The sequence below is a fragment of the Natator depressus genome, chromosome 28, assembly GCF_965152275.1.
Source record: "Natator depressus isolate rNatDep1 chromosome 28, rNatDep2.hap1, whole genome shotgun sequence".
In the NCBI taxonomy this organism is placed as follows: Eukaryota; Metazoa; Chordata; order Testudines; family Cheloniidae; genus Natator; species Natator depressus.
In genome coordinates, this window is record NC_134261.1 from 5,588,200 (window position 1) to 5,613,441 (window position 25,242).

General features: G+C 46.1%; 1 protein-coding gene across 1 annotated transcript; it reads left to right on the forward strand.

Moving 5' to 3' along the window:
* The first annotated feature begins 8 nt into the window (after positions 1 to 8).
* LOC141978980 (uncharacterized) lies at positions 9 to 24,593 on the forward strand. The gene is made up of 3 exons (XM_074941420.1): positions 9 to 81; positions 20,318 to 20,431; positions 20,839 to 24,593. The coding sequence occupies exon 3, from the start codon at positions 20,847 to 20,849 to the stop codon at positions 22,254 to 22,256; it is 1,410 nt and encodes a 469-aa protein (XP_074797521.1). The 5' UTR covers positions 9 to 81; positions 20,318 to 20,431; positions 20,839 to 20,846; the 3' UTR covers positions 22,257 to 24,593.
* Positions 24,594 to 25,242: the final 649 nt, after the last annotated feature.

The following is a 25,242-nucleotide window of genomic DNA, read 5'->3' on the forward strand; positions in this document are numbered from 1 at the left end:
GGGCGGGGCCCCGCTCCCGCCGGAGCCGCCCTGGGGCCGCCCCGGGCTCCGCCCGCCCCGCTGCGGAGCTGCAGCCTCCAGGTACCGGAGCGAGCCCCGGGGCCGGGCGGTGACTCTGCCCCAGTGTCCGGGGGGGGACCCGCCCCCCGGGGTCCCTGCGTGGGGCCGGGCGGGGGGAGCCGGCGGGGGGGGACCTGGGGACAGGGGCGGGGGGAAATGTCGGCGCAGCCCGGGCATGGCCGGGGGGGGGAGAAGAGCCGGGGCCCCCCGAGGGGCGGGGAGGGAAAGGGGGGGCTGAGATCCCCTCGGATTTACCGCTGCCCCCCCCGGGGCCCCCCCGCTCCCGCCCTGCCCCCTTTCTCTCCCGGCAGCGACGAGCAGCAGCCCGGGCGACCCCCCCCGTCCCCCCTCCCTGAGACGGGCTCTGCCCCCCCCCGGACCCCGTTTCCTCCCCACCTCGCCCGTGGCCAGTTCAAATCTCAGCGTTGGGGGGGGGTGTCCCCCCCCCCCACTTTACCTGCAGTGACTTGTCCCGGTTTAGGGGGAACCTCCTGAGGTCCCTTCCAACCCTGACATTCTGCGGGAAGTGCCCCCCCCATGGAGACGGCCCAGTCCCAGGTTTCCCCGCCCCCACCCTGCCCAACCCAGCAGTGTCCCCGCCCCCCACCTGATAGTCACATTCCCAGACCCCACTGCCAGCCCCTCCCCACAGCCAGTGACCTTCTGGCTCCAGCCCCGCTCCTTTCCCCTGTGAAAGCCACATCACCCAGGGCTCCCTGCCGGCCATGTGAGTGTGAGGCAAGAAGAGTCCATCCCACTCTGTTGTTGGTTGAATATCGCTGTATAATCCCCTCAAATTTCCCCTCCTTTCTCTTGAACTGTTGAATAGTGGCATAAAATCTCCCCAGATGTTGGTGCTTCTCTCTTATAGTGGTAAATATTTCGGTTGTGCCCCATTTTCTCCTCCGTTCTGAAATACTGATATCAAATTCTCGAAAATCTTCCCACTTTTCTCTCCAGGTGTCTGACTGAGATCAGGGCTCCTATCCTACTGAGCGTGGCCCTATTCTGCCAGGTGGTGCAGAGATCCCAACTGAGATCTGGGCCCTGTTCTGCCAGGCACTGAAGAGCCCCCAAGTGAGATCAGACCCTACTGTTTCAGATAAAACTGAGATGCGGCCCTCTTGTGCCAGGCAGTGCATGACTGCGGCCTCCATTGTGCTGGGTACTTTAGAGACCCCAACTGAGATCCGTGTCCCTGTTGGGCCTGGCATTGCACTTAACCTGACGAAGATCACCCCCCATGCTGTACCAGGCACTGCACGGACCCTGACAGAGATCCTGGCCCCACATTTTGGCTGGTGCTGCAGGGACCCCAAAGAAAATCATGGATCCTGTAATGCCTGTAACCCCTGTTTGAGGTCACGCCCCTTGTTGTGCAGGGTTCTGCACAGACAGTGACCAAGATCAGGGTCCCCATTGTGACTGTTGCTGAACAGACACCAAGGGTATGTCTACATTGCCATTAAAAGCCCACAGCTGGCCCATGCCAGCTGACTCAGGGTCACAGGGCTCAGGCGAAGGGGCTGTTTAACTGCTGTGTAGATGTCTGGGCTAGGGCTGGAGCCAGGCTGTAGGACCCTGCGAGGTGGGAGGGTGCCAGACCTTGGGCTAGCTCCCAAGCTGGAACATCTACACCACAATTAAACAGCCCCCATAGCCTGAGCTGTGTAAGCCCAAGCCAGCAGGCACGAGCCAGCTGCTGGTGTCTAACTGCAGTGTAGATATGCCCCAGTGACAGTCCTTGCCATGAAAACCTCAAAAGCTAAATAGGCAAATAGTGGGAGGCTACTCTCCATTTTACAGATGGGGAAGCTGAAACTCAGAGAGCTGAAGTAATTTGCTCAAATTTGCATGGAGAATTTGGGGCAAAACTGGGATCTGAACCCAGATTGTTTGAATCCTTGTCTCTCCCCTTAACCCCAAGCCCAGCTTGTGTGTGTGCAGTGTTGTTGTGGCCTGTGTTCACATTGCATTGGCTTCAAAGAGAGGCTGTGGCATTTCCTTCATTGGAGGTTTTTAAGACCAGGTTAGAGATACTTAGACCTGCCTCATCACAGGAGGCTTGAGTAGATGACTTCTCAAGATCCCTTCCATGCCTACATTGAAATAATTCTCTTTTGTGCTGAGTCAAGGTTCCTTCCCAACTCTGAACTCTAGGGTACAGATGTGGGGACCTGCATGAAAACCTCCTAAGCTTACTTTTACCAGCTTAGGTTAAAACTTCCCAAAGGTACAAACTATTTTCCTTTTTCCCTTGGACTTTATTGCTGCCACCACCAAGCGTCTAACAGATATATAACCGGGAAAGAGCCCGCTTGGAAACGTCCTTCCGCCCAAAAATCCTCCCCAAACCCTACACCCCCTTTCCTGGGGAAGGCTTGATAAAAATCCTCACCAATTTGCATAGGTGAACACAGACCCAAACCCTTGGATCTTAAGAACAATGAAAAAGCAATCAGGTTCTTAAAAGAAGAATTTTAATAGAAGTAAAAGAATCACCTCTATAAAATCAGGATGGTAAATACCTTATAGGGTAATTAGATTCAAAACATAGAGAATCCCTCTAGGCAAAACCTTAAGTTACAAAAAGACACACAGGAAGGAATATCCATTCCATTCAGCACAGCTTATTTTCTCAGCCATTTAAACAAACAGAATCTAACGCATCTCTAGCTAGATTACTTACTAAGTTCTAAGACTCCATTCCTTTCTGTTCCCGGCAAAAGCATTAAACAGACAGAGGGCGCCTTTGTTTCTCCCTCCCTCCAGCGTTTGAAAGTATCTTGTCTCCTCATTGGTCATTTTGGTCAGGTGCCAGGGTTAGCTTCTTAACCCTTTACAGGTGAAAGGGTTTTTCCTCTAGCCAGGAGGGATTTTAAAGGTATTTAGCCTTCCCTTTATATTTATGACATGCTGTGTCGTGTTCTGCTCTGAGCTGTTGGAACTGTGATGCACCATGTCATGTTGCATAGTTTTATGGTGCATTGTTTTGCCTCAGCTTGTTTGGTGCCTGTGTTGTGTTGGTTTGAGTTGAGCTCTTTTTCATTGTCTACTTTAGGGTGTGTTAGTTTGCATTGTGTTGCTTTCTTTTCCTTTGTATTGTCATTTTATGCTGTGGAGTGTAGTTCTTTTTATTTTGTTTTTGTTTCCTGAGTTGCCTGACGTTATGCTGTGGTGGGGATTTTTCTGTATGTTGTGTTTTTATACGTATATATTGCATAGCATCATAGAAATGTCGGTCTGGAAAGGACCTCAAGATGTTATGAAGTCCAGCTCTCTTTGCTGAGGTAGGACCAAATATGTGCAGATTATCTCCGACAGAGGTTTGTCCTACCTGTTCTTCAAAACTTCCAGGGAAAGAGAAGCCAGCCTTGTAAGACTATTCCAGAGTTGAACTACCTTAGCTCTGGTGATACCCACACAGATTTTAGTGGTGAGCAGCTCTGGGGTCTCCTCTCTCTCCAGTGAGTGGGCAGCTGCGTAAATAGACTAAAGTTGGGAGGAGAAAAATTGACATGTCCAAGATCACCCAGGCTGTCTGTAACAGAGCTAGAAATAGATCCCAGTTCTAATGCCATCATACCGCTGTTTCAGGTTCTGAAGGTCTCTGCTACGCTGGTGTTTTAGGCACTGGTGCAAACCCTTAGTATAGGCAGAATTTACACTAGTGCGCTCTGATTGGCACTGGTGCACCATGTCCCAGTTTGAAGGCTTTTGAGGGCAGGTGGGGGACAGTGACCTTACTGAGGCCTGGGGCTGGCTGAACAGTGCAGCTGGTAATGGAGGGGCAGCCGCAGGGTGGATTTGATTTAAATCGAGTCTTCCTGACTAGTGATTTAATCGTGGTTCTCTACATAAAAGTTCTTGTTGGTTGTTATAATCTTAATACATATTCTTCGTAACTCAGAGATAGATGTAGGTTTCATTTTTAGAAGGTACACACTATACATTTTTAAACCGTGATTTATTTTGAAAACTTTTCAGATTAGTTTTACAGCTATATCAGAAAATGAATGATTGTTTGGTTATTTCATTTACCAAAGGTAATTGAAGCAGATATTTATGAACTCATTGGGAGGTGAACTATCTCCAACAGGTTAATTATTAATATTTGGAGGATTTTCTTGCCATGCTGTATTAGGTGGAGATCCTCACCAGACAGGCATTTAAATTGTTTTAGTTAACTAAAATAACATTAAGTATTCTGGATGTTTTTTCTTCAACAGCAAACATATAATATTTTAACAGAAGAAGCATATGTCCCCTGCTTCTCACATTTATCTGCAGACTTCTTCTCCTTGTCCAGATCTATTCCGTCCCCAACAATCTTCTGTTCACTGAACTTTTTGAAACTTCGCACTTTTAGAGAGAGGTAATGGATTGACTCTGTATACACAAATTTGCAGGGGGACAAGAGAGTTGAGGTCTGGTATTTCTCACTTCTCCCTATATATTTATTTAAAAACATTTTTGCTGTTAAGAAGCATGTTACTTCTGGAGACACACATCCACGGTTTGAGAACTGCAAAACTAAGCATCTCTGATGGTATCATCTAGACTGAGCACTGAGTCCCATTGGGTAGGTAGATTAACCTAAATAATATACAGAAGCCTGTGGAACCCCATAAGATTGGGTCCCTAATCCATGAACTATTGGAACTCATTTACAAAAATTTTCTTAAACATTACGTGAATATATTGTCTCATACTGTAGAATTAGAATTTATAATCCCTATTCCACGATGAGAGATCTTTGAGCTACAACGTATCTTAATTAAAACTATCTTTAGATAAGTTTATTCCTCAAAAACATTTTACAAAAAAAATCTGATTTAAATCAAAACAATTTTTATCCACCCTGGGCAGCAGTGAGTGCCGGAGGTATGAGCCAGGAGCACAGCCCCACAGGACTGGACACTGACTTCTCCTGACCCAAGACACACCCCCCCCAGCTGTGTGCAGGGACTGCAGCTGAGCTACCCTGCCAGGACAGCCTGTGCATCCATGGGCAAACCACCTCTTCCTGCAGCCTAATAGAGTTATCTGGGGACCTTTCCAAGCTGAGGGTGACGGGGCTCAGCAGATACTGGCTCTGTCACTGACCTTGGGGAACTCGCAGCCCCTCTCTGTTTTCCTCCTACCCATTGTCTACTTGGATTGTGATCTCTTTGGGGCAAGGACTGTCCCTCTCTGTCTGTGCAGTGCCCAGCACAATGGGGGTGCTGATCTCCATCTGTGTCTGTGCAACGCAAAGCACAGTTTATAGACTCACAGACTTTAAGGCCAGAAGAGACCATCATGATCATCCAGTCTGACCTCCTGCACATCGCAGGCCACAGAACCTCACTCACCCACTCCTAGAATAGACTCCTAACCTCTGGCTGAGTTAATGAAGTCCTCAAATCGCTATTTAAAGACTTCAAGTTACCAAAGAAATCCACCATTTACACTAGTTGAAACCTGCAAATGACCCATGCCGTGCCCCATGCTGCAGAGGAAGGCCAAAAAACAAAAAAACCCCAAAACCCCAAGGTCTCTGCCAATCTGTCTCTGGGCAAAATTCCTTCCCATCCCAAATATGGCAATCCATTAGACACTGAGCATGTGGGCAAGACCCAGCAGCCAGACAGCTAGGAAAGAATTCTCTGTAGTAACTCAGAGCCCTGCCCATCTAGTGTCCCATCACCGGCCTTTGGAGATATTTGCTGCTAGCAGTTGCAGATCAACTACATGCCATTGTAGGCAGTCCCATCGTACCAATCCCTCCAGAAATGTATCGAGCTCAGTCTTGAAGCCAGTTAGGTTTTTTGCCCCCACTGCTTCCCTTGGGAGGCTGTTCCAAAACTTCACTCTGATGGTTAGAAACTTTCACCTGTTTTCAAGCCAGAATTTATTGATGGCCAATATCCATTTGTTCTAGTGCCAAAATTGGTGCTTAACCTAAGTAACTCCTCTCCTTCCCTGGTATTTATCCTTCTGATGTATTTATAGAGAGCAATCATATCTCCCCATAGCCTGCTTTTGGTTAGGCTAAAAAAGCCAAGCTCTTTGAGTCTCCTCTCATAAGGCAGATTTTCCATTCCTTGGATTATCCTAGTAGCCCTTCTCTGCACATGTTCCACTTTGAATTCATCCTTCTTAAACATGGGAGACCAGAATGGCCCACAGTATTTCAGATGAGGTCTCAACAGTGCCTTGTATAACAATAGGTTTCAGAGTAGCAGCTGTGTTAGTCTGTATCCGCAAAAAGAAAAAGGAGTACTTGTGGCACCTTAGAGACAAACACATTTATTTGAGCATAAGCTTTCGTGAGCTACAGCTCACTTCATCGGATTCGATGAAGTGAGCTGTAGCTCACGAAAGCTTATGCTCAAATAAATGTTTGTCTCTAAGGTGCCACAAGTCCTCCTTTTTCTTTTTGTATAACAATACTAACCCTTCCCTGTGTCTGCTGGAAATACCTCGCCTGATGCATCCTAGGACTGCATTAACCTATATCATGGCTGCAGCACATTGGCAGCTCATAATTATTCTATGCTATGCTATGCATATAATTATAATATATAAATATAAATAAATATTATATAAATATAATATAATTATATTATGCTATGCATCCGATGAAGTGAGCTGTAGCTCACGAAAGCTCATGCTCATATAAACTGGTTAGTCTCTAAGGTGCCACAAGTACTCCTTTTCTTTTTTCTTTTTACATAATTATTCTGTTATCAACCAATACACCCAGGTCTTTCTCTTCCTCTGTCACTTCCAACTGATAAGTCCCCAGCTTATTGCAAAAAATTCTTGTCATTAGTCCCTAAGTATATAACTTTGCTCTGTTAATTTTTATCCCATTTCAATTACTGCAGATTTCAAGGTCATGCAGATCTTCTTGTATGATATGCCTGTCCTCCTCCATATTGGCAATCCCTCCCAGCTTTGTGTCACGCTCTCACTTTTTGTGCCAAGGTCACTAATAAGAATGTTGAATAAGATTGGTCCCAAGACTAATCTCTGAGGAATTCCACTAGTAACCTCCCTCCAGCCTGACAACTCACCGTTCAGTATGACCCCCCTTGTAGTCTCCCCTGTAACCAATTCCTTACCGACCTTTCACTTCTCGTATCCCCATCTTCTCCAATGTAATGAATAGTTTCTCATGAGGAACTGTATCAAATGCCTTACTGTCATCCAGATGCTACTGCATTTCCTTTGTCCAAAAAATTAGTTACCTTCTCACAGAACGAGATCGGGTTTCTCTGGCATGATCTCACTTTTGTAACACCATGTTTTATTTATTATAGTGCTGAAGGCTGGAAGGAACTGTTAGCAATAGGCTGAGAAATGCCATGTGGAGTTGGGGGAGGGGATGGCAGACAGTGTGGAGGTGGTGTAGGGGATGGAATGTTGGAGGGGTATCTGGGATTTTGTTTGTAGGAGTCCATGTGTCTGCTCCCTGTGTCCATGGTAAATTCCATATCAAAGCAGCATATCAGTAGAGCAGACGCACACACCATAGCTCCATCTGGAACATGCAGCATTCACTGCCAGATGGGATGGGCGATCTTTCAGCGGCCTAGCTTGATATGCCTGGCTGAGGTGGATTCAGTTGGATGGGAGTCTGGGGCTCTGATAGTTTGTGGTGATCCTTTTTGCGTAGTCAATTCTTTCCTTTTATTGTTTTACCCCAACTGTGCCCGATGCCACTATCTTGTTAACTTGCTTTTGTTATTTCAGTTCCAATTTTTAAATAGGATCTAATAATTGCAAAGCTGAATGAAAGATAAACCAAACAGAACCATATGAATTTTGGCACATCACTAGGTATAGTTTGACCAGCTAAGGTATGCTGTAATTACCTGGCTACCTATAGCATTTTCTGGTGGGGTGGATGAAACAATGTCAAAGAGCCAAAAGGGCTTTTTAGGGCGAAAGGGCTCATCAGGTGTTCGCTCTCTAGGGAGCATGTCACCAGCTAGGGGCTGTAGTCTTTCAGGAGTGGTGCGCTGGATTGCATTTACTGATCTCAAAATAAAAGGTTAAGACTTCTGGTTCACAATATCGAATGAAATCTTGCAAACAATTATACAAATAGACCCTAATGCTGTTTAAACAACATGGTATTAATACTGATTCAAAACTGAAATTAAAATTGAGATAAATGCATTAGAGATGAACTGACACCTAATTTCCATTTCTTAATGCCTGAAATTTTGACACTTGCTCACACCATCTTTTTTTTTAAAGTGATGCACAGCACACAGTCAAGTTAATTAATGAAAGCACACCAATTATTGATTGCTTTGTGATGCATAAACATCTGATTAAGCACCTAATTAAAATGGTACCATGTAAGTGGAAGTGCATCAATGCAGCTAAGCGCCAGTGTGTTTAATTGTGAATGAAACGTTTCTAAATTAAATAAATTGAAGGATTGTAAACGGGGAAATACACAGAAGTGCCTTTACCCAGTCCTGTTGACTTCTTGTCCCAGCCCCCAATGAGTTCTGGCCTCCTGGTCAACTCGGCTCCCAGTCCCACATCAGCTGTGCCCTCTCCCAGCCTAACCCGTTTCTATTGCAGTTCTTTATCCCCCTTGTCCAGGCGGGGTTGGTGCTGCAGCCCCTGAGGCACCTGTGTTAATCACTGTCTCACATACTGGGGCTCTTTAGGTTTCACGGAACGATTTATCAGCGTTGCTGAGAGGGAGTTTGCTTCCCACACTCTGCAGGGCCATGTTCAACCCTGCTGGCCTCCATGTTACGTCATCCTCCACCCTCCCCCATGTGTCTCTGCTCATGTGTCAGAGTGTCACCTTGTGATCAGAATGCCAGTGGCCTCAGCAGAGCTTCCAGACAGGAGCTACATCATGATGGGGTTATGGTACTGAGAGTCAGATACATCACAGGGAGGGTGTAATTATCTTCAAAGCAAGCATTACAGTCTAGGAAGTGAAAGAATTAAAGTTCTTTGTTACTTAAAATTATGCTTGAAAGGATTGGATTTTTATTAATAAATTGCAGTAAATGTTGATTTCACTGTACACACACAGACGAACAAATATTTATATAGGTAAAATAGAGAAATACTTCTGGAGAAAGTTGAGTTTGATTTAAGATTATTTACACTGTATATTTTGCACGTTACATTGACAATTTGTGTTTGAACAGTTATAGATTGGCTTTTGAATCTCAGCATTTACAGTAATTACAGAATTGTGGCCTGACAACCCTCATAACTTCCCACCGCTCTGAACATTGAAATTGTGAACATTGAAATTGTAAACATTGAAAAAAGGGCTTAAATATAAATATCGATATCAATTGAAATAATAAAATAAAAGAAATAGAGGAAATTAATTTTGCCAAACTCACTTAACAGCAATCGCAATATGGTAGGGGATGGAAATTCACAGCTAAGGCACCCAACCTTAATTCTGCCCTGTAGTGACACCAGGCAATCGCGATAGGGTAAGGAATAAGGCATTTTAGTGTATAAAGTTCCAGATTAGATTATACTGCTTTGTAAAGACATGAGATCTTTCTCTCAGGGTATCAACTTCACTGTGTTGTTTCTTTTATTGGTAATTCCCGTAAATCAGTAGATAAATAAGATTCTATCACTTATGAAGTGGCGGTTTCAGTTTCAGAGTATTATTTTGGACTAGGGGCCAGGTCCTTGGAGAGGCAGAACCTTGGTTTCATTTTAACTTGTCCATGCTCAGCAGCTTCTGGAATTTGGTTCAAGGTATTTACATGTTTCCCTGGCCTGTTCATAAAAGTGCTGCTAGAGAAAGTGGGGAGGGGCAGAAACTCACTGCGGAATCAGTAGCTGAGTCCCTTACATATTTATAGCTCATCAGAGGAAGGATGGGGACTTGTGGGTGTCTGGGGATTTAATAATAAACAAATATCATTGTTCTTAGTGAATTTACATCTTCTAATTCCCATAACCCACTAATTATCCCTGACTGCCCCCCGGAGTCTGGGGAGGGGAGTACTAGTAATCTCCTTTGGCCAGTATGGAACCTAAGGCACAAGGATCTTTTAGTAGCTGGCTCAAAGTCACCCAGGGTGAAATTCACTTCACTGGATAAATCCCTAGTTGCTGGGCTCTACAGGGGGTGGGGAGGTGAATTCAGTCCCCCATTCCTGGGCATGGACTGCCCCATGTCCCCACAATCCTCACCCCACTATCCCAACCTTCCCCTGCAGTGATGGACCCACTTGATGCTGCCAGAGCCACCTGCCATGGGACCTAGAGGGGGCAGAGGCTCAGCTCCAGAATTGCTACCACAGCCCCCATGCTGTGCTGGCTTTCCAGTCTGCAGATGGCTCTAGTTGTCTGGGGACCCAGCCCATGCATCCACCATACACAAACTTCCTCACAACACACATCCCAGGATGGGGAAGAACCATCTGGGGCTGGCTGCAGTCTCCCCTTGCTTCTGTGAGAGGAGTGGGGTGGTCCCTCATATAGGACACAAGCATACCCGGGGCAGAAGGGAAATGTAGTTTCTTCCAGGGGCTTGAAAATGTTTGGTTTAGACTCTGGAGCTCTGTCTTCCTGTTTGTTTCCTTCTGCTACTTTCAGATCTCATGGAGAGGCAAGGTGGGTGAGGGAAGTTCATTTAGAACCAATTAAAAATACCTTTTTGATATCCAGGGAACCAACATGGCTACAACAACTCTCTTCCCTTTGTATCTCCCCCCCCTCCCCCCCCGCATCTCCGCCTCAGCTGAGACTGTCCCATATGATGGGAAAATAAGGGTTCAGTCCTGTAACTGGATTGGGTTTTTCCAGCACTAACGGGAGTGAAAGCCTGTGTGCATTAATGGCGGCAGCAGAAGCAGAGCAGCTCTGGGACTCAGAGACACAGGAAGAAGAGATGGGAGTCAGCAGGTTATGTTTGTGCAGGGTGTGAGTTACTCATATGGGAATCTGCACCACTGCGTACGCACAGAATTCATGTCCAGTGCAGAATTTTTTTTTTTTTTGGCATGAAGAAAATACGTTCTGCCTGAGAAGTGCTGCGGTTCTGCCTTTCACCCACCAGAGGCCCCTATGGCACCAGAACAGCCAGCCGGGTTCATCTTGGTGGGAAATTGTTGCCCTGAGCTATACCCCAAATGGGAAGAGAGTTAGTGGGTGCAACTTGGGAGAGTCCTGAGACACGGCTGCCTCTGGGGGTAGGGACAGGGTGGTCATTCTCTACTCACAAGAGGGTGTGGAAGGGGCCCAGGAGGAGCAAGTGTCCCTTAAGGAGACTGCCAGCTCTAGGTTACCCAGTCCCAGCCGCTTCTGCCGCCCACCATACCCCAAACCTCTTCTCCTCTCCAACTATCCGCGACCAGTCTTCCTTCGCTTCCACCCCTTATTCTGTGGCAGAGAAACTCCAAGCTCTAGCTCCTTCTCTTTAACCCCCCACCCCAATTTCAGTTGTTTGGTGGTGCCCTGATGGTTTTCCGTTGATCATTTGGGAGGGAGCAAGGCTGGTCACTTGAGCCTTGCATTACCTTCCAGCTGACTAGTGAGGAGTGACAGCTCCCTTTTTGGGTGGATGGGCCAATCCCAGGGCCTATTACCTCTCCATGATTTATTTTCCATTCCAAGTCCATATAGTAGATTTTCAATATAAATGCTTTGTTCCTTACATGCACCCCATTCGTTGATCTCTGTCATTACGAGTCATGACCAGTTTTGAGCTTCTGTAGACACCCCACATGATCATCCTCCAAGAGATGTTTGGTGTGATGGGTTTGTCAGGTCTCAGGTGAGAGCTGCTGGCAAAGACCAAGTGACCCTTTGCCAAGGGATCTCTGTGTCACTGTCTAACCCCCATAGGCCTGGGAGGGGGCAACTTTCTGCCAATGGCCTTCAGGATGTGTGCTGAGTTCACTGCAGTGCCCACTCGTCCCCTCTCCATTTCCCTTCTCGGTGTGCTCTCTGGGACGCTGCCACGCTTCCTGCTCCCCAAGCCACCCTGTATCTACTCCATGTGCTGGGCTTCTGGCAGCCTTCAGTGAGAGGCCATCCAGCCCATCAAACTGGTGTGAAACTGCTGGGCCTCAGAAGAGATATATATCTTCCTACTGTATTTTCTATTCCATACATCTGATGAAGTGGGTTTTAGCCCACGAAAGCTTATGCCCAAATAAATTTGTTAGTCTCTAAGGTCCCACAAGGACTCCTCATTCTTTTTGCTGATACAGACTAACACGGCTACTACTCTGAAACCAGAGATCTTTCAGGAAGTCCCTCATTTCGTCTGAGTTGAGAGGAGTGTACTTATAAGTATTATGAGCCACTCTATTGTCTGCTGGCCCTGACCACCGAATGGTTACTTGGAGAGGAGCCAGGGGAGCGCTGGCACTTAAGTCTGGGTTAAAGAGGAGGAGGAGACCAATTATCCCAGATTTTCATCGTGAGTGCTGGGTTCAAATCCTGGATTTGTTTTTCAAGGTGTTTCCAATTGATTTCATTTTGGTCTTTGTCAGTATCGCTGCCTGAACCAGAGTCAGTAAGATTACCCTTCTGTTGTATGCTAGCAGCCACACAATGTGCGGAGGAGCTGCTTTCTTTTGTTTTTGCTTTTAGAGTATTGTTTTCTGCATGACGCTCACTTAATTTGTGGTTTAAATCTGTCTTTTGGTTCACCTCTGATGTAAGAGTCTTTTGGAGTGTTTCCAATTCCCGTAACTTCTTTTCATATTCACGGTACAGTATCACAATTCCTTTCTCTAACTTTCCTTTTGTCTGACCAGACCACCACAACATGGTATCCTTCACACTCATACCCTCATTCCCTCCATCCTTTGCCATAGTCTTTTGAACCTTCCCATGTTTTCCTCCTATAAAATCAACGATTCTCCCTTCCGTAGAGGGTATCGATCCACCCTGGGGCAAGTCATATGATGTTGTTACCCAGCTTCCTGAAACCCACTCAATAGGCACTTCAGGGGAACTGACCGAGCACATCCTTGTACTCAACACTACTGAAGCACGCTCTGGTGCTGAATACTTGGTATTGCAGCCTTCGCCTACAGCAAACCGAAAACCCTGGCCACAAACACAATCCCCTTCAGTCCTCTTGTCTGTGCATCCTATATATGGTTCGTATTAAAAAAAGGGTGCAAAGGGTGTCTTGGGGAGTGCCAAACCAAGGTGTGCACTAGAGGTGGTATCCCTGGTTGTGAGAAACTCTCCAAGGATTCCTGATCACACCCTGCTTGCTGCACCAAACTGGGAAGCAAGGAGATTCTTTTTCCCAAGAATCAGGCAGGCACATTTATTCACGGTCCCGGGAAGACTGATAAACAGCTTCAAAAGTGTAGTGCCACAGTGACCAATTATGTATCTTTCCTCATCGCTCCATTTGCATATATCTTATACGTACAGAGACAAACATTGTTTCAGAGAGAGAGAACATTTAACATGATACTGACATGAGCAGAGCATATGCATAGACACTATTTTAATTACATCAATTATCTATGACTACCCGTAAAGTGAAGGGGTGGGGCGTGTGAGTGTTCACAGATATCCTAGGGCTGTTTGCAGGGTTTGTTCTGTTCTAAGAGCCGAGTTACTGGGCAGACATTTGACCATGCAGACTATCAGGTATTTACAGCTGTTAGTGTCATTGGGCCTCTGATGTTTCTGTTTCTGACTCAGATGCTAACTAAATTTCTAACTCTTGCCTAACACAGATTACTTAGCAAATAATCAAAAACTCAAACTAAGTCTAACATACTGGATGGACAGAATTTGAATTAGCTGTTTCTCACACTGACTGATCATACAAGCAGTCCACCAAGTTTCCATACACAAGTTAAAAATCCCTTTACCCTGACACCAGTACTTCCCCCAGTTCAGTCTTTGTTCCTCAGGTGTTTCCAGGAGTTCTCTTGTGTGGGGAATGAGGCCAAGACCAGGGGGTGATGTGGACGAGGCTTTCTTCCGGCAACTCGCAGAAGCTACTAGATCGCACGCCCTGGTTCTCATGGGCGACTTCAATCATCCTGATATCTGCTGGGAGAGCAATACAGAGGTGCACAGACAATCCAGGAAGCTTTTGGAAAGTGTAGGGGACAATTTCCTGGTGCAAGTGCTGGAGGAATCAACTAGGGGCAGAGCTCTTCTTGACCTGCTGCTCACAAACCGGGAAGAATTAGTAGGGAAGCAAAAGTGGATGGGAACCTGGGAGGCGGTGACCATGAGATGGTCGAGTTCAGGATCCTGACACAAGGAAGAAAGGAAAGCAGCAGAATACGGACCCTGGACTTCAAAAAAGCAGACTTTGACTCCCTCAGGGAACTGATGGGCAGGATCCCCTGGGAGAACAACATGAGGGGGAAAGGAGTCCAGGAGAGCTGGCTGTATTTTAAAGAATCCTTATTGAGGTTACAGGGACAAACCATCCGGATATGTAGAAAGAATAGTAAATATGGCAGGCGACCAGCTTGGCTTAACAGTGAAATCCTTGCTGATTTTAAACACAAAAAAGAAGCTTACAAGAAGTGGAAGATTGGACAAATGACCAGGGATGAGTATATAAATATTGCTCGGGCATGTTGGAATGAAATCAGGAAGGCTAAATCACACCTGGAGTTGCAGCTAGCGAGGGATGTTAACAAGAAGGGATGTAACAAGAAGGGTTTCTTCAGGTATGTTGGCAATAAGAAGAAAGTCAAGGAAAGTGTGGGCCCCTTACTGAATGAGGGAGGCAACCTAGTGACAGAGGATGTGGAAAAAGCTAATGTACTCAATGCTTTTTTTGCCTCTGTCTTCACGAACAAGGTCAGCTCCCAGACTACTGCACTGGGCAGCCCAGCATGGGGAGGAGATGGCCAGCCCTCTGGGAAGGAAGAAGTAGTTCGGGACTATTTAGAAAAGCTGGACGTGCACAAGTCCATGGGGCCGGATGCGTTGCATCCGAGAGTGCTAAAGGAATTGGCGGATGTCATTGCAGAGCCATTGGCCATTATCTTTGAAAACTCATGGCGATCAGGGGAAGTCCCGGAAGACTGGAAAAAGGCTAATGTAGTGCCAGTCTTTAAAAAAGGGAAGGAGGAGGATCCTGGGAACTACAGGCCGGTCAGCCTCACCTCAATCCCTGGAAAAATCATGGCGCATATCCTCAAGGAATCAATTCTAAAGCACTTACACGAGAGGAAAGCGATCAGGAACAGTCAGCATGGATTCACCAAGGGCAAGTCATGCCTGACTAATCTAATTGCCTTCTATGATGAGATAACTGGTTCTGTGGATGAAGGGAAAGCAGTAGATGTGTTATTCCTCAACTTTAGCAAAGCTTTTGACATGGTCTCCCACAGTATTCTTTTCAGCAAGTTAAAGATGTATGGGCTGGCTGGATGCACTACAAGGTGGGTAGAAAGTTGGCTAGATTGTTGGGCTCAACGGGTAGTGATCAATGGCTCCATGTCTAGTTGGCAGCCGGTATCTAGCAGAGTGCCCCAAGGGTTGGTCCTGGGGCCGGTTTTGTTCAATATCTTCATTAATGATCTGGAGGATGGTGTGGATTGCACCCTCAGCAAGTTTGCAGATGACACTAAACTGGGAGGAGTGGTCGATATGCTGGAGGGTAGGGATAGGATACAGAGGGCCCTAGACAAATTGGAGGATTGGGCCAAAAGAAATCTGATGAGGTTCAACAAGGACAAGTGCAGAGTCCTGCACTTAGGACGGAAGAATCCAATGCACCACTACAGTCTAGGGACCGAATGGCTCAGCAGCAGTTCTGCAGAGAAGGACCTAGGGGTGACAGTGGAGGAGAAGCTGGATATGAGTCAACAGTGTGCCCTTGTTGCCAAGAAGGCCAATGGCATTTTGGGGTGTATAAGTAGGGGCATTGCCAGCAGATCGAGGGACGTGATCGTTCCCCTCTATTCGACATTGGTGAGGCCTCATCTGGAGTACTGTGTCCAGTTTTGGGCCCCACACTACAAGAAGGATGTGGATAAATTGGAGAGAGTCCAGCAAAGGGCAACAAAAATGATTAGGGTCTGGAACAGATGGCTTATGAGGAGAGGCTGAGGGAACTGGGATTGTTTAGTCTATGGAAGAGAAGAATGAGGGGGGATTTGATAGCTGCTTTTAACTACTTGAAAGGTGGATCCAAAGAGGATGGATCTAGACTATTCTCAGTGATAGCAGATGACAGGACAAGGAGTAATGGTCTCAAGTTGCAGTGGGGGAGATTTAGGTTGGATATTAGGAAAAACTTTTTCACTCGGACGGTGGTGAAACACTGGAATGCGTTAGCTAGGGAGGTGGTGGAATCCCCTTCCTTAGAAGTTTTTAAGGTCAGGCTTGACAAAGCCGTGGCTGGGATGATTTAGTTGGGATTGGTCCTGCTCTAGGCAGTGGGTTGGACTAGATGGCCTCCAGAGGTCCCTTCCAACTCTGTTATTCTATGATTCTATGTCACACACCACCTTATGTAGCTTTTCCATATGGTGGGAACCATTTGTTCCAAACTCAGTTCCCAGTCCAGTTTGTGGAAAAATACAGGTATCAAAATAGAGTTCAGTGTCATTTGGTCTGGTCACATGCCCTGCTGAGTCATAGTAACCATGACTCATAGGCTGGCTGAAACATTCACAGGAAGGCTAAGCTCTTCCACGGTCCATTGTCTTTGTTGATGAGCCATCAGCACTGTCTGGCTTTTTCATTGTTGTACCTGAAAGGCTAGTTGTGGATGTTACCCAGAGTACGCATATTTGAAATACGAATACATAGTCAATATCCATAACTTCAGATACAAACATGATCCATGCACACAAATAGGATAATCATATTTAGCAAATCATAACTTTTCCCATGACACCACACATGACGTATCTTGCACAAAATGCATCATAATTATGTCCTAAAGCCCACCCAAAATTCCTTCTTTCAGAATCCTGTGGCGTATTGCACCTGTTTGTGGTTACTCGTTAGTTTGTCAAAATGGGGGTGCAAAATATCTGAGCCGGGCTTCTCTCCTTAGGCTTATTCAGGTAAATCCCAGACTTCAGCATAACTACTCCCACAAAGCCTCAACCTAATATAAAGCCCTTAACTGTAGCAAGGTTAATAACCCATTTATTTATGTTCACCTCCTTGCTCCTCTATGCATGTTCCAAGCTAATAAGCAATACTCTGATAATGAGATTTTACCTCTAGCGAGTATAAAATTGCCCACAAGACATGAGACTAGGTCATAGATCATAAAATCAGGTCGGGGTCAACAGGAGTGAGAGTCTTGTCCCCCCTCTCCCCATCTGCCCCAGCCACAAGCTGTCTTCCCTCCAGGCTCCTTGGATCTTTTGAGGTTGCATGGCCCAGTTCTTGTTTCTTACATTCTCCTTTTCTGAAAGAATTAGAGGCTGTTGTTCCTGAATGTTAGTGTTTAATTCCCCAGCCTTCTCCACACACTGGTGGAGTTTAATTCTCCCTCTTATTACACCTGAGTCACTAGATTTCCTAATTCCCCAAAATGTGCTTTTGCGATGTCACAGTTCTGGGGTAGCTAAGCCTTTGACCTGCCTCCATGGTCTGCTCAAGGAATGCCCTCTCAGGTATCAGACCTCTAGCCAGCCCCTCCCTATGGGTAGGGACCCACATGCCTCTCCTTTTGACCAGGGTTTGAGGATTGCAGCTTGTTCTCCACTGTGTTCACTGGACTAACGTCCAGTTCCTGTGCTTTGCTTTCTCTCCAAGGGCTGTGAGCAGTGTGTGTGTGATAGAGGTGGGAATTCTGGTGATACTTCTATTATGTGAATACACACTTCAGTTTCCCTCTGTGATTGGTATTGCTTTGATTAGAAAGAGCAGGAGACATGAGGTGTTTTGTCATGTAGCTGTCATAGGGTGATGTGAATGGGTCATTAAGGACTGTCTGGGATCAGCCTACATCAATGGAATACCTGACAGAGACAAGGGAATAATTGTCACCTGGCCATGGGAGGATCTCCGCTTGGCTGAATGAAGCATACATGGACTCGTTGTGTTTTTGGGAGCAGGAAGAACTGGGCTTGCAGACGCAGGGAGTTGTACTGGAGTGAAGACAAATGGACAGGCAGAGTGACAGGAAAACAAAATGTTTTCTACAGCAGCAAGGCTCAAGGGCCTTGTGGGGAGGGATAGCTCAGTGTGTTTGAGCATTGGCCTGTTAAACCCAGGGTTGTGAGTTCAATCCTTGAGGGGGCCATTTAGGGATCTGGGGCAAAAATTGGGGATTGTCCTGCTTTGAGCAGGGGTTTGGACTAGATGACCTCCTGAAGTCCCTTCCACCCCTGATATTCTATGATTTTAAGCGCATTGGCCAGTCTGGACTACATTGTCTTTGCTTTTCTGTGCTAATCTAACAACTTTCCAGTGCTTTGTTTCAGGTGACTAATGAACCCTGCTATGTTTTAAAATTCTGCCCAGTGTGCAAGCAAAAACTTGCTGAGGTGCATTGAAGCATGAATGAGGAACGGTCTCTGAAGAGGAGTGTAGTTCAGCTGAACCTGCTGGCAGAGCTCACAGGTTGAAATAGGAGTGTTGAAGCCAGAGGCTCAGTCTCAGGTGGTGAAGCTACATGGCCTATCCTTGTGGAAGAGTGGGACCCCTTGGGGGTCTAGCGCACTCAAGGGGCACCTCCCAAGGACTGTTTTAAAATCCAGGGCATAGCACAGATCTTATGGATCCATTACAGTGGGCCAGAGGTTAAGCCTTGTGGGGAAAACATATAAAACAAGAAGAGCATCTAAATGCGTATTTACCATCGCCCCCTCATCAGTTCTCTTGGGAATCCCTGATCGGTTCCGAAGTGTATTAACCAAGAGGTAACCCTTTAAGAAAGGTTTTATCAGGTCATGTCAGTTTGTAGCCCAAAAAGCCCCCTCAATCAGCTCAAACTCAGCTATTTCTCCCCAAAAAGTCTGTCTTTTTCAGTCTCCCGAAAGAGGTAAAATCAGTCACTGCCCCCTTCTGCATTGGGCAAAGCTTCAAATGATGGGAGATCTGCATAACCAGCCTTGAGATCTGGCATTCATCACCCCTTAGTCACACCAGATTGCACAGGAAACCCATCCCTGAGTCCTCCCTGGTATCATCTGGCCCATCTCATCATCATAGCCTGTGAAGTGTTCTTGCTTTCAAGGGCTGGCTCATATATACACATAACAGTCATAACTACAGCCAGTGTTTGCTGGCAATGAAAACAGAGTAATTGACAAACATGAGCAACGTATAATCCTTTACAGCATGTAAGTGCATTGGGGGGAGGGGACAGGAGCCAGCTGTGTGGGGAAGGGGGGGCCCAGACACTGGGCATAGAGAGCCTAGAGTCAGCTGTGTGCTGGGGAGGCAGGGCATGAACCAGATGTGTGCAGGGGAGATGAGCAGGGGAGAGGTGCTGTGGACACAGCTGAGAGCAGGTGCGAGCGCCGTCTGCTCTGCAGCATGATGAGGGAGCCCAGCGTCCCACTACCAAGTGCCTTGCCTGCCCAGGGGAAGCTCCACTGTGGTTTTGCTGAGTCCAGACTTGTATGAGGAGGGAAGAAATTAGCAAGTCTCAACAGCAGCCAGCCTCTTCCCTGTGTCCCGGGGAGGAGTCGGGTGTCTCCAGGCAGAAATCGGGGGGGGGGGGGCATGACCCTGTGTGCCCAGCCCACACATCACTTCTGCTCTGCACCCTGGGGATGTGTCAGGTGTCTCTGGGCAGAAATCTGGATGTTGAGATCCTGCATGCCCCACCCACCCTCTGTTCAGCAATTCCGGATGTGAAGGGTGATTCCAGAAATGAAGAGTAACTTCGGGAAAAAATGCAGTCATAGCGGCAATTTCCAGAAAACTTTGGCCCTAGTCGTAACATTAAATATGGTAGTCTCAAGATGGATGCCTGTGTTCATCAGATCTGTCACTCTGCCTTCACATAGTTCACTAGGCTGGTGGGTTCTACCCCTTCCCCCATTCTGTGTCCGCCTTGTCTGTTTAGATTGTAAATTCTTCATGGCATGGGCCATCTACTATTCTGGGTTTGTACTGTGCCTGGCACAACAGGGACCCACTGTTAATTGACCCTTAGGCACTAAGATAATGAATATGATTTATAATAATAATTCTCCTGCCACTTTGAGCCAAAGAAGCTGGCCTTGGGATGTTACTACTTAAAAATGAGCTGGGGTTAAAGCCATGGAATATTTTTTGTGGCAGGTATCCCACAAATTCCACGGACCTTCCTTATTTTCTTTGCTTTGAGCAGGGTTTCCAATTTCCAAACCTGATGTGATTTCATGGCTGGAACAAGGGGAAAACCCGTGGGTCCCAGATCTCCATGGCAGTGAGAAAAAAGTGATCCTGAGAGCTGCATGCAAAGGTGAGGAATTGGTGAAACCAACTCAAAAACTGTCTGTGAATACAGGAAACATTTAGGAAGACCTACAAAGACCTTGTGAGCTCTCCAAGTTGAGGATTGTTTCCTGCAGATGTGGTATCATTAGGCAGATGTCACTCATGGCTTCCCACATACCCTGACTGACAACTGGCAGCAGGTCCCTCCCCAGTCTTGCTTTCCCTGAGATTTATGGTGAGTTGCAGACCCAGAACTAATCCCTTCCTCTCTCCTCTGGGGAAAGGTTTGGGGATAATCAGCTCCTGATAGGTTTGATCTCTCCCGCACATATTTTGGTTTGTTAATTCCTTTTTCCATTCCTGTCTCTAAGATTTCCTTTCTCTCAGGCACAGGGAGTGACCTATGTCTGGATTCTCTCTGTCTCCCATTAGGTGTTGGGATGGTGAGTGAGAATGAGGAGAAACCCCAGCAGGAAGATGCTGAGCAAGTAGAATCCCATGAAATGTTATCAGGAAGATCCAAAGGAAATGATTCCGGGAGTTGTGCACTCCCAGAAAAAGAAGAAACTTGTGAGAGTCAGCACAGGCCAGAGGAAAACCTCAGTAGCCACTCGGACCTTATTATACACGAGAGAATCAACATGAAAAAGACACGCTACACATGCCATGAGTGTGGGAAAAATTTTAATCGGAGCTCAGAACATATCAGACATAGGAGAATCCACACAGGAGAGACGCCTTACACATGCTCTGAGTGTGGGAAAAGCTTTAGTCAGAGCTCAAACCTTATCAGACATCGCAGAATGCACACAGGGGAGAAACCCTACACATGCTCTGAGTGCGGCAAAAGCTTCAGTCGGCGCTCAAACCTTATCACACATCAGAGAATCCACACGGGTGAGAAACCTTATAGATGCTCTGAGTGTGGGAAACGCTTCATTGATGGTTCAGCCCTCATCTCACATCAGCGAATCCACACAGGAGAGAGGCCGTACACATGCTCTGTGTGTGGGAAAGGCTTCAAACACAGCTCACACCTTATCACACATCAGAGAATCCACACAGGTGAGAAACCTTACGGATGCTCTGAGTGTGGGAAGCACTTCATTGATGGTTCAGCCCTCATCTCACATCAGCGAATCCACAGCGGAGAGATGCCCTACGCTTGCTCTGAGTGTGGGAAAAGCTTCAATCAGAGCTCACACCTTATCACACATCAGAGAATCCACACGGGTGAGAAACCTTATGGATGCTCTGAGTGTGGGAAGCACTTCATCGATAGTTCAGCCCTCATCTCACATCAGCGAATCCACAGCGGAGAGATGCCCTACATATGCTCTGAGTGTGGGAAAAGCTTCTATCAGAGCTATGCTCTGATCACACATCAGAGAATCCACACTGGAGAGATGCCCTACACATGCTCTGAGTGCAGGAAAAGCTTCATTCATAGTTCAGCCCTCATTTCACATCAGAGAATCCACACAGGAGAAAGACCCTACACCTGCTCTGAGTGCGGGAAAAGCTTCAATCAGAGCTCTGCCCTGATCACACATCAGAGAATCCACACAGGAGAGAGACCCTACACATGTTCTGAGTGTGGGAAAAGCTTCAGTCGGAGCTCTGCCCTGATCACACATCAGAGAATCCACACAGGAGAGATGCCCTACACATGTTCTGAGTGTGGGAAAAGCTTTAGTTGGCACTCAAACCTTATCACACATCGTAGAATACACAGTGGAGAGAGACCCTACACATGCTCTGCGTGTGGGAAAAGCTTCAATCAGAGCTCAAGCCTTATTAGACATAATAAAATCCACATGAGAGAGAACTGTAATAAATGCCTTGACTAGGGCTGGCCAAAGATTTTTTTTTTTAAAATCACATTTGCTAATTCCCACATAGTGATCTTTGCACTATCTTCACCGTGGTCTCTCAGCTCCCCCAGATGAGTTGCCTGCTTCTGCCTTTTGCTGCTCACCCTTCTTTGGGTCAGTCCTGGAATCTTTTCTATCAACTCCTTTCGTTTTGAGTTGTAGGAGTGTGTCCTCCTCCAGCCAGCAATTTTCATCAGATCCAGAGAGATGGTTTGATCCCAACAAGCTTCACTGAGGCAAAACCTACCTGTGCCTTACATCCACTAGGATTGTACATGGCGTTGGCTCCTGTTAGTGATCTTGGCGTAAAAAGACAGTTACAGTTGTAGAGCCGATGCAGCCCAGGTGCAGTGGTTGGCATTAGCTTTCCTCTTGACCTGACCTAAACTCCATCACTTTTCCTAGTCTAAACAAACCCTGAGCATCCCGGTTACACTGTCCCCCCATTTCAAAGCAATTGTTAGTCATCAAGTTTCCACTTCGGGAACAAATTGTTTCATTCCTAGTTGCTCTAGTGTTGCTGCAGGTTGTGCTGGAGAGCAGATATTTTTACCACCATTTTCCTCACTTAAAATATATTGAACTATACCAAAGAGCAGGGATAGGGGAAAAGGTCATTCCACCCTCTGTAACAACAGAAGAAGATAGGGTAAGTCAGAGGGATTCCCTTATTCCCCATCACTATCCCAACCCCCATGTTGTTCAATTGGTTAGGTCAATATTTTTTCTAAAGGGCTGGGAAGAGGATGCCCTAATAAATGACTTGTAACTCAGCAAAATACCCATGCATTTGGCTCCCAAAGCAGTTGTGACCCAGGCCCTGCAGGAGGTCACTCCTGCAGATATCTCCTTCCAAATCAGATGCATGATGCCTATTATTTGGGAAATGCAATCCCTAGCTAGGTAGAAATGGAAAAAATGAAACTGACATTTCAGTTCCGCTCACCCATGGGAGATGCTGCAAATGTGTAGAAAATGAACTCCGTGTTGAATGGGATAGAGCTGCAGAAAGATACCTATTTTTAATAGATTCCTGACTTTTGGTGTCTTACAGGGATTTTAAGACGCACCTGAATTTAGTCCCTAATTTAAATCTGTGCCACCAGATTAAAGAAATAAAAGGCCATATTTGGGGGATTTATACCTCATTATCGCAACTGATATCTTGCGTGGTTGGTGAAGAATTCTACCCCAGAGAAGTGTAAAATTACTCCAAATAAGGTCAAAGATTTGACAAGAACTCAGGTAGAAATTACAGGTTTTAGTCGTTGATTTTCACCCAAAGAGATGGACGCTGTGGTGACCTGTGGCCCAGGTAAACTATTTTTAGAACGCTGCTCTCTAGTTAAGTGGCATTGATCACACTCCTAAAGGATGCTATCATTAAATTGTGAACAGCGGTCTTTTACCATTTGGCTCCAAAGTTTCATGAACCACAGAGAGAAAACAGCTGATTGCTTCAGAACGATTCTATGCCTATGGGTCCCAGTCTGGCTGCCTTGTTGGACAAGAAGCACTTCCATGCTGGGCAAATGATGGTAGCCAATGGGGGAATGTATCAGATTCCAAGTTCAGACTGCAGGATACATGAATGCTGAGTCCTGATGCTGTGGTTTTGTCTCTTAGTTTTGTTCTTAAGTCTAATGCATTTGTATCATTTCTCCGCCTCCTGCTACTTTGAAAGATTAGAAAGTGTGAAAATAGAGCACAGGTGGTTTTTCTCATGATGCAGCCTTCCTATGTAGTTTTAGACCCTTTCCACCCACACTTACGGGAGAAGACGCAGGGAGAAATGAACTCACAGAAGTCTCCTAGGTTATTGTAGAATGTGACTTCACACAAAGCTCACTGGGTGGAAATGGGAATAAAGACAAAACTTCCCTATTGGTTTATATTTTTAATCTTTGAATAAGTTGTTACCAGCGACAATGAAATTAAAAATGAAATTAATTAGTGAAACGTAAGAGGCTGATTCTGTGATAACTTTCAGTGTTACAATATAATTCAGCTTTTCTTCTAGTTCTCTCCCTGCCCCCTCCTACTATATCAGAAATGGTGGCTAATCCTGAAATTAAAACCTCACTCCAAAGGAATTAGAGTGGGGGAATATGTGAGAGAAAAAGCATGTACGAGAACAGAGACCCAGTATAGGCTGTAATTATTTGTATTTCAAATGGAATTTATTTTGATAAATTTTAAAATCTTCTGTTAAGAGGAAAATTACTTGAGACAAGATGTGAACCTTTTATCCAGTTAGAGGGGAACAGCCACAGAGTTCCCCAGGTCTCTAAATCTAAAATGGTGATGGATGTGTGATGGGAGCTTTTCTGGGTTGTTGGGGTTTTTTTGTTTGTTTTTTGTTTGATTTGTTTTTTTTCATTTAATTTTTGTTTTCTTTTTGCAACCAGTTATTTTTATGGGGCCTGAGGCCCCTTTCCTTCCAGCTGTTTAATCCTCAGGCCTGGCTCTGGAAACCTCCTCAGAACTGGCCTTGTGTTTCTTCATGTTTGATGTCTTTGGGGTTCACACACCCACACAACATGCAGTTCACAGCAACATATACTATGAGAAGCCTGCTGGGTTAAGTGGGCCTTTTCCAAACTGACATTAGCCCAAAGTCTGCCTCAATTCAGCTGCATTGGAACATGTCTGTATCAAAGGAGTGGTTCACACCTGATTTGCCCAGAGACCTGGTGGGAGGTGTGGTAAAATAGGATAAGTAGGCGTCAACAACAATAAAGGTAAAGGCGAAAGACCTTCACCTTGCAGGTCAACAAGCCTGTTCTATTCATTCCCTCTGAAGCATCTGGCACTGGTCACTCTTAGGCAGCACACTGGGCTAGATGGACCATTGGTCTGACCCAGTATGACCAGTCTTGCGTTCTTATGTAAGTCATCTACGGCCTTGTCTATGCTGGCAAGTTTCTGCACAGTAAATCAGCTTTCGGTGGTGTAACTTCTC